This window comes from Buceros rhinoceros, unplaced genomic scaffold (genome assembly GCF_000710305.1).
Source record: "Buceros rhinoceros silvestris isolate BGI_N320 unplaced genomic scaffold, ASM71030v1 scaffold24761, whole genome shotgun sequence".
Classification (NCBI taxonomy): domain Eukaryota; kingdom Metazoa; phylum Chordata; class Aves; order Bucerotiformes; family Bucerotidae; genus Buceros; species Buceros rhinoceros.
The window spans coordinates 21,197-35,041 of NW_010392857.1; the positions used below are offsets into that span (position 1 = coordinate 21,197).

Below are 13,845 nucleotides of genomic sequence, written 5' to 3' on the forward strand. Positions count from 1 at the left end.
AAATCCTGTGGCTGTGTGGTTTACTTTTTTAACCTTTGGCAGGCAGTGGCTGGCTTTAAACACTGAAGCATGAGGATTTGTATTGCTGCAGTTTAAGCACATGAATGTGTAAGTTTGGATTGAAAGTCAATGTCTTTATAGCCAATTTATACTATTTGAAAAGATGGAAACTGGGAGATGTCTCATATGCAGCAGTAAAATCGTGTTCAGGGATGCAGAATACTTTTTCGTCCTGGTTGGGCTTATAGAGACAAATAGGTTTGCATTTCGTGATCCACTTCTTAACACAGTGACCAGGGGTGGGATGTTAGGTAGCAAATAAGACACGGGTCTCTGGCCGTCGCCTAGATCTTACAACCTGTGTCCTTCTGTTAGGATGAGGAAGTGGTTTTTGTAATCTGTGCTTTGCAGGGTAGAAGTGCTGTGTAGGACATTCTATACTGGGACTTCTCACGCATGGTTCTTGGTCATGATGAGTAATGTCTTTCCCAGTCCTGTGTTAGAAAGGTGCTGTCTGTACTAAATACAGATTATTTTCTTTTATTCAAAATTTGTCAAAAAAAAAATGGACACGCTAAAACTACCAGTAGAATCTTAATGTTTTTTGGGTTTTTTTTCCTTCTTTTCTAGGAGCATCTGCCAGAGCTTTATGTGCACTTTCAGTCTCAGAGTTTCCACACTTCTATGTATGCATCGTCATGGTTTTTAACTATATTTCTTACGACTTTTCCACTACCAATTGCAACAAGAATATTTGATATCTTTATGTCTGAGGTAACTACTCAATGCTCGTGTTCTGTTTCAAAAGTAGCTGTTAAAAGCAGTTATTTAGGAATTGCTATCGATCCCATTATGGTGAGCAGATCTCAATTCCTCTTGTTTTCTAGTTCTTATGCTTATCAGATTATTTTCTAGGGGAAGATGTCTGTGTATGTAGTTTGTCAAGGAAGGAAGAGCAACTTAATTTTTAACCGTAGATGCTGTATACAAGTTTGTACTCTAAGCCTCTCAGAAGGGGTCTGGATGCAATGCGAGAGCATTTCATAGAACAGGGACATCAGTTTCTCCATATTATAGTAAGTCTGGGGTGAAAAGTAATGCTGTTTTCAGACCAAGGTTAAAGCTCCATGGGGATATGCAAGTCAAGAAGAGAGAGTGTTGTAATCTTTTCTTGTCCAGATGATGAACAGTAGCCAAAGAAAATTATGGACTTGTTCAGTGTCACTGTCACAAATACACCTAAGCTGTGTTTAGGATTAGAGCTTTGCGTGGTTGTAACTGGTAACAAACCAAAGCTTATGGTCTGTTTATGCTCTTGCTCTGCTATCATACTCTAGAAAATAGTAAGTCAAAGGTGGATTCTTTTGGTTTACACTCAAGAATGTCTAATTCGGTGTGTATGAGTGAGACATTCCCTTTATCTTTTAAATAGTTTAACTGCATTGCACCAAGCCTGAAGTTAAAATGGCTTTTTTGAGAAGTACCTGGGGGAGAGGTACTAGATATATGTGAAATGTTTGACAAAGAGAACGCCTGTTGCTCAAGGGCTTTTACCTCAGCACTAGCCTCTCTGAGGGCAGGGTGTGGCATCAGGACAAATAGCTGGACTACTTGTCCTCGGAACAAAATAGGAAACCCGGAAACCATTTGTTGAGAATTTTTTTGTTTGTTTGTTTCAATAGCCCCTTTTCTTGTTTGAGAAACTGTGTGAGATTTCCAACAGAAGTAAATAGTGGAATTGTTCTGTCCTGTTGACAATGCCGTGAATAATTGTTGGCTATTTCTTAACTTCTGTTTTCAGGGCTTAGAGATAGTATTTCGAGTAGGTTTAGCAGTACTTCAGATGAACCAGGCAGAATTACTGCAACTTGACATGGAAGGAATGTTACAGGTAAATTAAGATTACAATAATTTTAAGAGATGTCTAATGTGCGCGTGTGTATTTCCTTGCAGCTATTAATTATATGTAATCTTGTGCTCTGATTGCTTTTAGCACTTTCAAAAGGTCATTCCACATCAGTTTGACAGTGGTCCAGACAAATTAATCCAAGCATCTTACCAAGTCAAATACAATGCAAAAAAGATGAAAAAGTAGGTATAACATTTTGAAAAAATAGATTATACTGTTGCTAAGAGCTACTGTTTGTTTATCCTTACAACTAGTTATTTAATATTTCATTTTTAATTTTGCCATTTAAAAAATTTTCGGTGTTTTATACTGTAAACAGTTAAGACCTAACTTCTGTCTGCAAGAAAATTCTTCTAATGCAGTATTTACTATTTTTCTTAACTATAATAAAGCAGTGTCTTACTTACAAAAGTAACCTAAAAAGCTTTTGAAGAAAGCTGCAAGTTATGGGGGATTGCAGCACTTGTGTAAGCAGGATCTGAATAGAAGAAGCTGGGAGAGTGGCGTGGGGGGGTTTTGTTGGGCGGATTGTTTGTTTTTTTGAGGGTGAAGTAGGGAAAAGGTGTTAAACTTCATGATCTGGCCTAAATTCTTAAGACTGTAGTTCTTAGGAACTGGAAAAGTATTCGCGTGCTGAAGAGTGCATGTACGGTCAAGAGGAGTGCTGTTTAGAATATAAATTGATAAAACTTTGTGATACCATTGTAAAATAACTTCCATTCGGGTTTTGAAATCCTGAGCCATATTACTGCCTTTCTTCAAGTTAGTTGCACGTCTTCTCCTTTCTGCCTTTGGTAACTTGTGTTTTGATATGCTAAACTGGACGTACCGTGCTTTTCAGGGTTAGGTTTGGCGATTCTCCAGTCAGTTGTCGTGTATTGTACGTTCACTGTTCTTGCACTGCAGACTGTGCTAGGGGCCTTCAAGCTGAATTTGCCAATCCTTTGTCAGTGACCTGTGGTCAGTGCTGTAGAGTGATCTGTCTTCTCTAAAACAGAAACAAAGCTTTTAGGAAAAACATTTTCTCTGAAAGCCAATATAAATGTCTGTAGCTTGAAATCCTGCCAGTTTGAGTCTAAACTTCTTGTCTGCCTTCTGTAGAGACATTGCTTCTCTCAGCTTGTTTTTTCTTGTTGTTGCCTTTTTTCAATTCGGACAATTCTGTGGTTTGCTGGAGAGGGGCCAAAATTGCTTTGTTTAAGATATTTGTCTCAAGTCTCTTTGTATCTTTCTGTCTTCCAGGCTGTCCAAGCTCTGTCTATTGAATTGATTATTGTAGAACTGCATTGAGTGGTTATTACAGACTAGCTCCAAATCGTTGCCACTGTAAATGTATACAAGCAAGCACCTGCACTTTGGAGTGCTGGTTCAGTGTCTGTTCATATCTACAGAAGTCCTTGTGTTTAAATTTAATGTCCAGTCTAAATGTTTACAGGAGTGCATTTCAAGTGGCCACTTAAACAGAGAAAATACCAATAATCTGTATCTCTGTTCTACTGCTGTTCGGTAGGTTTTAAACCAAGTAAGTTACCCGCAGTTTTTCTAATCATAATGTGCTATTTCTAATTTTTAGGTTAGAAAAGGAATACACTACAATAAAGACAAAAGAAATGGAAGAGCAAGTTGAAATTAAAGTAAGAGAGCCTCAACAAATTTATTTATGGATCAGTTTAATTCCTAGATATGAGATTATGTATTTGATCTACATGTGTAGCAGGATATGTAATTGAGGTCCCCAGATACTTCACTTTCAGCGTTTGTGTTTGGGATGGCTATTCATAAAGGACGCTTACAGGGAATTTATTGAGACTTCTGGAGGACATTTAAAGAAAAATCTTTGCTGGAGGCCTATCTTCATTATTTTCTGCTGACTGAAGCTTGATTACTGATGGCCTCATTTGAGAGGATCTGAATGTGCTGGTTTAGATGTAGGTGTCCCACGTGGGAGGTTTGTAAGACGTGTGTTAAGAGCTTATCAGAATGCACTTGAGTGGTTTATCATTGATTTTGAGATCTTGATTTTTCTTACGTGTTGAACCCGAGATTGAGTGTCTTCTGTCTGTACTCACTTTTTTCTTTTGGAGCTTTTGCAATTGATACATAATGTGGAAAAAACCATCCTGCGAGTGCAGTTTGTTTCCCTTGCACTGACTGACCTACTTCCTGTATGTACTTAATCACTGCATCTTTTTGCTTTTGTGGCATAAATAGGCTTTTGGTACTTTTTTCTTTTTCACATTTTATTCACAGCATGGTGTTTGATCTGGATTTACTTCCTTGTGTCGTGTTTTTAGTCAGTTTCATAAGAAAAGGCAGTGGGAGAAACGACGGGGAAGTGCAGTATGTAAAGCTTAGTAAGGTGATCGAGGTGTGTCTTTCCTTCTCCCTGACCACTGCTAGTCATTTTGGCTTTCAAGATTGGTTTCTAACGGATCATGGGAGCACAAAGATGTTCCAGGCTTTTTCAGGCAATTTGTTATTGTTGTAACAGGCAGCAAAGCGGTTAGCAGCATTAGTACCTGCTGCAATGGCATCTGAAATCAGAAGATTTGCAGGAATTAAGTGACAGCTCTTTGCAGTAGGACAGAATGAAATAATTTAAAAGACAACTATAATTTTAGATTCTTGTATTTTAGCTTATTTCGAATCCTTCCCTGCTTCTTCCCTACCGTTCAGAAGAAACAAAACAAAACACAGACCTCCTCAACAAAACCAACCAACCAAAAAACCCCAACATCCCAAAGTTATCTGTTTCTAGGCCCTGTTTTGGGACCTTATATAAACCGTTTCTGACATGCTCTCTCCTAAGAAGCTCTGCTGTTGTAGGGAGGTGGAAAAACAAGCACATTGAATCTGCCTCTTAGCTTGGCAGAATAAAGCATTTCTAACTGATATCCATGGCTCTGTTCTTAGGGATACAGATCTCTTCTATATGAATGCTGACTGCTAAAATTTACAGGAAATGCACTGGTAAAAAAATCCAATTCAGTACAATCTTCTCACTTCCAGGGCATCTGAGGTAAAACATTTTCAGAATAACCTTACAGATTAAATACTGTATAATTTAATATAAATTATGGGGAGGAAAATGAAGGATATCTTGTAGCTATCTCCTTAGGCTGTCCAAGTGCAGGGAATGCACTTTCATGTCCCGTAACCGTGAAGACTCTGGCTCTGTTTATGAAGAGGAAGCTGTCAAGTCTAATCTATGGTTAAGCCCTGTGGTTCTCCTGCAGACAAACTGCTTTCATCTAATGCAGCACAGATTCTTCTGTATAGCACAAGACTTCTTCTCATCTTTGCTCTATTAAGATGCTTAAACTTGTCTTTTGAGTTAGTACATCATATGAAAAGGTCACTAATTATTTTTGTATTTATATTGATTTTCATAGATGTGATAAAAACATTGTTAGCTTGCTTGGCTTTTGTCAGACTTCCATTTGTTAACTTGAGAAATACAATTCTGAACTATTTACCTTCTAGAGGTTACGAACTGAAAATAGGCTCCTAAAACAGCGCATCGAAACACTAGAAAAAGTAAGTATGTTGTGATTAAATTTAATCAGTGTTAATTTATACTTAAATTGATGGCAATTTGATTATATGAAATAGGAATCTCAGAACTAAAGCTTATGGTTTTCTTGCTAATCTAACGGTGCTTAGCCAACTAGCGTGGCAATAACAAAACAGTTAGGGTTAGTGCTTGTGGATGTTTAAGGTTGTTATGTTTGGCTCTCAGTGAATATGAAATCAACTGTTTTGATGTTCCCAACTTCTGTTGTAGTGTTTTCTTTCTGTATTAGAAGAGTCTGTTCAAAGTCCAGAAGATGACGTGAAATAGTGGACTGCTTGGGTGGAAAAGAGCTTATTGTGAGAGAATCCTCAGTTTTCAAAATCTGAAGTCGCTGGGTGTTTTTTACATAGGAGAAAAATGACAGACCTACCAATGACCAGAAAGAGATGGAGATGAAGGCTGATTACTTCGTCGCTAGCGAATACAGCAGTAGAGCAGTGGTGTTGCAGCATTCACAATCAGTACAGGAAGTCTGCTGACGTTGATTTGGTTTACGTAGTTTTGAATATTTGTAGCAAGTTTGGGTGCATGGTGGGGAGAATATCTTTTAAGACTTCTCACAGATTTAGTCTGGAATAGAGTTTTCTTTGGCATCTTTGTAACTAGGTATGACTTTATAAGTATGCATGATGACCATTGTTAATACATAAGCCAGCATCTAGACCTTGCTCTCCAGTGGCCTCTCCTATATTCTGGTCTCGTGCTTCCTTTGACAGGTTGCATCTGAGCTGGTCTGCTCTAGAAAGAGAATGTTCTTATCCCTTAGCAAGTGTCTTTCAACAACTGAGATTAAATGCCCTTGTGAGCTGCAAACAGCTTATGTTTCACAGGGAAGAAAATGGTAAAGATACCATTTAGAGTGATGTAACTGAAAGATGTCACACTTGCAGATGTGAAATCCCTTAGTTTCTTGGAAAAACAGTCAATCTATGTCAAACTGTAATTAACTGATTTCTGAATCTAGTTTGTAAAAAATGCACATAATGAGGGCATTCTGAGAAAGTTGTAACAAAAAAATACAGTTTTATAAACATCTTTGTTTCTGATACTGGAATGCTGATAAACTTAACTGAAAAGAGCAGACTCTTCTGAAGAAGTTTGAAGAATCACTTCAATTCTCTTGGCAAATTTATAATAGTAAATATCCCTGTGTTATATTTGCAGAGTTTTGAAGTCAGATTTTTTTTTAATTAGGAAGTCCATGATGAACTGCCAGATGCTAGTGCTTTTTCAAATTCTGTGCTTAAAATTTCAGAATTCACTTTCAGAGTATTCTATTCTGACTGGAATTAGAACGTTTTGAAATTGGAAAATATTATCTGTTAATAAGATTAGTAAGATCATTATAATTACAGCATCTGAAAAACTAATCACGGTGTGAACAAACACATTCAGTTCTTCTGTTGGAAACATTTTTATTTTAAAATATTTTTTCCTCATCCTAACCCATATGATTTAGTTGCAATTTCCTTAGTGTACCTTAATGACAAACATCTTACCTTAACTTTTAAGTAATAGCTCTTACCAACTAGTTTGGACTTTAATAAGTTCCAAGGACAAAGGTGGTCTGTGGATACGTGTGTTCTCTGTTGTAGTATCAGCAAAAACTGAGTGCTTTCAAGGGTGATAGAGTAGAAATTAATTAAATGCGCAACAGGGCAGGGGGGAATGTAGTGCTTGTCAGTGTGCATAAATGAAAATTTCTTCCTTACAAAACTTTGGCAAGGGAAGAGAATCTATGAACTGTTCAATTGAGTTACTGCAAGAGCTCAGTAAAACAAAAACATTAGCTGTCATAGTTGACATTTTCTATTCGTGTCTGTCAGTTTGCACCATTTAACTTTCCTGCTTCATCTTTTTGGAAGCACTAGTTCTGCATGAATGCCTTAGTGCTTAGTGGAGTTTCCTTTGTGCTCAAATTTTGCCTTCCTTTCATGTTGTGGGCAGACCATAGACCACATCTTGCATCTACCTACTAGGCTGTATCAGATAATGTGTCAGTAACTTCTGTTAACTGGGGAAGCAAGCCATTCAGATAAAAACGCCTGGTCTCCTGTAGGTGGATTTTACTCAAATCTGGCATTGAGACGTTCTTGTATCAGAGACGGACTGTGTTCAGTCTGTTGCAGAACAGGCTGCTTCCTGGGACTTTCAGGCTGAGTTGCCTTAATTTATATGAAGAGTTGTTAATTTTGCAAAAAGAGTTGTACAGAAAATGGGTAGAATTTGGGCATTGTCGTCTTCTCGGCTCTTGTCTTTTTTGTCACTATTATCACCCCTTTGGTTTTTTTGGTTTTTCTTTTCCTTATTCCTATCTGAATTTTTCCTTTGTAGGAAAGTGCTTCCTTGGCAGATAGATTGATACAGGTATAGTCTTTTACTGTATGACTCTCTTCCCTACTCTCAAAAAACCCCCCGAACTACTTTAATGCATGCATATTTGCATGCTCTACTCTATTCCTGCCTTGCTGATTTGGAATAAATATAGAGCTAATCTTTTCCTAGAAACTTGTTTAATTTTGTTTACTAAGAGTTATAGAAACCAAATACCTGCATGTTGTTATATTTTTCCTAACCTGTAATTTTTTGGTACAAATTCCTATGACAAATGGATTCTATGACACTGTATTAACACTGAAATTTAATATTGTGAACTTAAATCTGTGCATGTACAACTGAGTAATACTGCATGAAAGGAATTTTGTTGAATGCAAGTACACAATTGTGCTTGCGAACGGATGCTGAAGCTTGTAATGAAGTACTAAAGCAGCTGTTTAGTACTACCTCATCCTAAAATTTCTACCAATTGTTCTACTCTGTGCTGTTTGCAAAACCAATCTGATGAAATAAGCAGCTAAGTATCACAAAGGCAATCTTTCTTGGATTTGTCCTCAATTGCTTAAAAAAAAAAAAAAATTATGTCCTAAGGGACAAGTGACAAGGGCCCAGGAGGCTGAGGAAAACTACCTCATAAAACGGGAGCTAGCCACCGTCAAACAGCAGAGTGATGAGACCATTACTAAACTGGAGCAAGCTGAGAATACCATCAGGGAGCTCCAACAGCAGCAGCAATGGGTAAGGAGCCTGGCAGCACATCATCTCATCCTTTTCACTCACTTGTGTTTATTTTTTCCTCATCATGACATGGTCTCTGTGCTGTCTTTGTAAATGCTTGTTCAATGTGATTTGCATTCTTAATTACACAAATTGGACTAAGTGATATTTTGTTCTGTTCTTACTGATAGATGAAATTCATAACCCTGGATAGATGTAATTGTTAGTTTAAAGCAAAACACACCAAGCCAAAATTGCAACAATAACAAGAAAACCCGACCTAAAAAGCCACCACCACCAAAGAAATACTAACAAAAAACCCCACACGAAACCTTTGGTAGCTCCTAGTGCTAAGAATCCAACCATTGCTCCGAATACTCAAATTTGAGAGTTGATTCATAATGCCTTTACATAGCTTCTCATTTAAGTCAGTCTCTTCCATGTTAACATTTCTTCTGCGTACCTGTATTTTTTTCCTAGTATGCTTTAATGTGCTGCTTTCAAAAATAAAAGGATTTTGTCCTGGAGTTAGGAACTGCAGGACTTTATTAAAAGATGTGCATTTATATGCAGATAGAGCATAAACAGAGGAAAATAACTTTTAGCAGCCGCGTGTAGCACTGCGATTGTATGTACCATGTGTTTTAGGTAGTACAAAGCGCAAGACTTGAGATTGTTACTGTGACACTGAAGTGACTTTCTTTAAGCCACTTACAGAAATGCTCAGTATCTTCTCATGAGAGAGGTAGGGAGACAGTTTCAGCAGTCTTCATGTACTTGCATAAACTGTGCACTAGCGGTGTTGATGTGAATATGCTCATATTGTTTTAAGTAAATGGTATCCGAGTGCTTGTTTGAAGCCCTGGGCTCTTCAGGTGTATGAAACACAGCTTTTCAGAACTACTGCAGCTGCTTACTGGATCCCTTACCGGCAGTATGGCAGTTCATTTTACACGTCTTCCACCAAAGCTCTGGAAATATTTGTCTCTCGTCTTGGAAGGTGGAGATGAGATTTACTGTTAGACCGATGAGAAATCATGACTTAAATGCAACATTATAGAAATAGTTTATTACGTCTGTTTAATGCATTTCAGTGTAAAAAAAAAAAGTATATCTTGTAGAATAGGTGCAAGGAGTTATTAATGAGCTCTTGCTCTGTAATGTATAATGCTGCTTTTTATTTAACTTTAGCAATTTTCTTTAGGGAAAAAAATGCAAAAATTGTGGTTAGGAAGATGGGGGTGTTCTAGCAACGCTTTCCAAAATTTTAGATGTGTTGTAATCTCTGAAGTGAAAGAAAATAAGAAAAGTGTGTAGGCTTGGCCAGCAGTTTACAGTCCGATTACAATAATACACATGTGTTTGGAATGTCTGTCTAGATGCATCCATGTTGTTTACCTGTACTCAACTGAAAGTTGTTAAAAGAGACTAAAACGCTATTTTTATCTATTAGTTAACTGATGGGTAGTAGGACTTTTAAAGCTAAGGATTTTAATTATGATGGGGATCTTATTTTGTTATGATGGGGACCTGACAGCTTGGCTATGCGTGGGAATTGGTCCTGAGCAAGGCTGTAGATAACTATGGATTGCAAAAACGGCTGTATTGGAGCTGCGAGAGCAGAAGGTTGGACAGGTACTGCAGGAGTGGAAAGTAAATAAAGTGCGGGAATGGGCAGTTAGTTTAAGAGCCACACTTCTACCCTGCATGCTGGCAGCCTTGTTTTCTTCCACTTAAATGTGATGTGACTGTAAGAAATAGTCTCGCTATGTGTGGAACTGAGGCTGTAAATGCATGTGGACATAGAGGGATTTGTGCCTAGTAGCTGGCTGGTTTTGCAGTGTAAGGAATAGCACTGTCATTCCGAGGATGCTCTGAGTTAACTTTAGACAATGTGTTGAAAGTGCTGTTGGGGTTTCAATTAGTAACTCCCTAGATTCTCTCCAGTAGTAAGACTTGTAATTGAAAAGGTTTTTAACCTTGTTTCCAAGCATGGAAACAGGAGCAACAAATGCAAACAGCTGCATGTGCTGAGGGCACCACCTCGTGGAAACCCGTGAAGTCCTTTTGAATTTTGGCATTTCACTTCCATCAGAGTACCCAAGTAAATCTCTTTGCCATTTCCCAGTGCCAGTGGGTTTGATCTTGGCAATACTCCTCTTCAGTATTGTCTTATGAATGTTTGCTTTAAATATTTTTAACCAATTACTTTAGTTTTGTTTGATTAGCAAAAATGCAGCCATTTATATCTGTACTTACTTAAAGATACAGCATCTACCCTATATATTTTATGATCTACAGCGTTTGCAATCTTGAGTTGTCTGTTTCAGCATGGTAGAAACTGTAAAGTTTGGGTATGAATTTCTGAATAGGAATGATGAAAAGAACTGCCTAAGGATACTTGCAGCTGCCTCTTCTGAACAACGCTATGAGATTTAAAAAGAGAAAAGAAAACACAAACCACTTCTACTTGTAAATCACGAAGCAGGAGAAATAAGAATCGAGTTTTTTGTTTTGTTAGTAGCAAAAATATTACCTGAGTGTTTCTAAGAAGACTAACGGATGCTTCCTAAAGTTATGCATTTGCATTTAAATAAGACCTAGGGTTTATGTTATCTGTTCTATGAGATTTGACAGCACAAGCTGGATGGCTTAAAGGTGAGTATTGAAAGTGCTTACAGGATATGTGTGTGTATGAAGAAATTCTCCGTTCCAGCATGTCTTTGTCAGGCTGAATACAGAGATCGGTAGGGGAGTGGTCCTTTGACTCAAGTCTAACACCGGAAGCCCGGATCACATACAACTTTAATTTTTCCTGTGCTGAAGTATTTACACGGAGTTTAGTTGAACCGGAATGACTTTATTACAAAATGTTGAGGCTACTTAGAAAGGTTCTTCTTACCATTGTTTCTTAGTGAAAGGAAGGGAAGTTCTGCTATAGTACTTCTCCCAGATGACCTGAAAACAGTACCAACGACCATGTAATAAATCATATATTAAGTGTCATCAAATGTATTCTACATATATCTGAATATATTTAAGGTCATTTGGAAATGGAAAAGAAAGCAGAAAATAAGGTTCGAGATGGAGACTTCACACTTAATTTTACTTTGGATGCGAACTTTTACAACTTGGAGAGCAACTCTGTCAGTGTAAGGTTTTTAAAACTGTATAACCTGTACAGTTTTGTAATATTGATAACTAGGAAAAAATAATTGTAAAGCCAACAATATTCTGAAGTGTTCTCGGAGTTCAGTGCTTCAGTTACCTAAACATTTGCCTGAATGATATTGGAGAGAATGGTACTAATCTGTTTTTGGGAAGTCTAATATAGCAAATCGCCAAAGGCTTCCAAATGTGGTGGGTAACCCAGACATTAAGAGGATGGTGTTTTCTTCCTCATATGCTAGTAAATAAAGAACTGCACAGGGGAAGTAGTGCCTCACTTCAACAGACTACAGGAGGGTTTTTTTGAGGCATGCCAAGAGCAATGGTGTTTGAGGAGTTAGGGGTGAGGGTAATCAGCTTGTTCTAACTCACTCTTGATAAATAGGTGTTGAAGTGGCTGGTTTTTTTTCTCTGTTCCTTTTTTCCTCTGGTTTCTAAATGAAAAAGATAGCTTCTGCTCAGTGTATAAGAATGAATAATTTAATGATTTCTGGCAGTTAAATACACCTCCAGAACACACATCTTGGTCTTGCCCAGTGATACTCTAATTTTCAATAGTTATCTGGTTCTTTAGTCTGAATGCTTGAAGATTGAATCTGAGAAATGAAAGGCAGTTCAAGCTAAAATTGCTTCGCATCTTATTTTTAAATAGGCTCTGCAAGTGTTTTATGTGAAGATAGACTTTTAATTGACTAAACATTCAGATGGAAGCATATGCATTTTGCGAGGTAACTTATAGCCACGTATTTGGTTATTGTTACAGCAAGTCCATAACACATAGTTTCTTTTCAGGAACTCATGCTAAAATGACTGATCACAATTAAGAGTATAATAATTAATATAGGGAATATATGCCCGTAAATGAGTGTTACAACCTTATGGAAAGCTTCACTTCATTTTACAGTATACTTTATGTCCTGATTTGCAATGAAAAAGCAGAAAATAAATATGGTCTTTAGTAAAGTGCTACAGTTAATACTTAAATGCGCAGACAAGGTTAGCTGGGCAGCTGCTGAACAGTCTTTTAGTTGCCCTTCAGTACAGAATACCAGAAAATCATTCTCTAATTACATGTATTAATCTGTCATCAGCCAAAATGATACTAGGAATGGTTGGTTGTGTCAGTCTCTGAGATTTTACTATTTCTGAGATTTTTAAGAAAAGTTGGGGGAAGATAAATGTGGTTGTGTGAGGCCAAGCAAGGACTTGTTTCTTTTAGAAGTAAATGTCTCTAGAACTACATTTTTAGTGCTTTATATATTACAGACTTGTTTTCAACACAGCCGAGAAAAACAGTGTTACTGCGTCTAAAATGTTTGGCTGGTGCCTGGAAATGTGGGTTCACGTTGTGGTTTTGTCACAGATTCTAGGGCTTAAGGCAAATATGTAGCAGGTTTTTTGCTAAAGTCGGTCTTAAGGTAGCTTTCAAACATTCTTTTGACTATAAACTAACATTATTTTTATATACTAAATTATTTAAATATGTGTGGTTTTTTTAGGAGCAAAAATCACAGATTTGAACTTGTGAATATAGTTTTTTAAATCTGTTTTGATCTTGGCTACATTTGTTTGTCAGTCTTTCAAGACTTGATTTAAAGTTTTTCATGGCTAAATAGATAAGTGCTCCTACTATACTCCTTTGGCAGGTGAAATCTAAAGACAGATTTAAAGGTACTACCTGTGCCTGAAACTGGCTAAGTGACTTTTCTTACACTCTCCATTACTTATTTGACAACTATTGGATAGATTTTTGTAGTGCAAAACTACACAGAGTACACTTACGTATTGTTGCAAAATCAGGATGTATTCAGGTCTTCAAATCTGCTGCTTTCTCTCAATTTCCTGGAAAGTAAGAGAGAACTTCTTACCTGAGGAAAGCACACTGCATTAATTCTTGTTAGATATATATCATGAACAGAATCTCAAACAGGAAACAGCGTTGATTTAAGTTGCCGTGTTTATCATCTGATGAACTTGTACAAACAGCCAGGGAATAAGAGTGAACCGAGGCCTGTTCTCCGTGTCTGCATGCAGTAACGTTTGCTTCTTGTGCTCCAGGATCATGTGAAGTGATTGCAGAAATGCATCAGCATTGACCACCCATCGTCTCCTTGCACTGTCAAGGGTTAGGGCTGGGCCA

At 37.4% G+C, this 13,845-nt stretch overlaps 1 protein-coding gene across 1 annotated transcript in view; it reads left to right on the forward strand.

Annotated features, from left to right (window-relative positions):
- LOC104500932 (ecotropic viral integration site 5 protein homolog) overlaps positions 1-8,558 on the forward strand; it is a gene marked incomplete at its 3' end in the record, with an annotated part of 18,713 nt that extends 10,155 nt beyond the window's left edge. Inside the window, exons 6-11 of the mRNA XM_010144661.1 lie at positions 631-774; positions 1,802-1,891; positions 1,994-2,091; positions 3,483-3,543; positions 5,393-5,446; positions 8,412-8,558. Of these exons, the coding sequence (XP_010142963.1) occupies positions 631-774; positions 1,802-1,891; positions 1,994-2,091; positions 3,483-3,543; positions 5,393-5,446; positions 8,412-8,558 (594 nt within the window). The remainder of the gene's footprint in view (positions 1-630; positions 775-1,801; positions 1,892-1,993; positions 2,092-3,482; positions 3,544-5,392; positions 5,447-8,411) is intronic.
- Between the last annotated feature and the right edge of the window lie 5,287 nt (positions 8,559-13,845).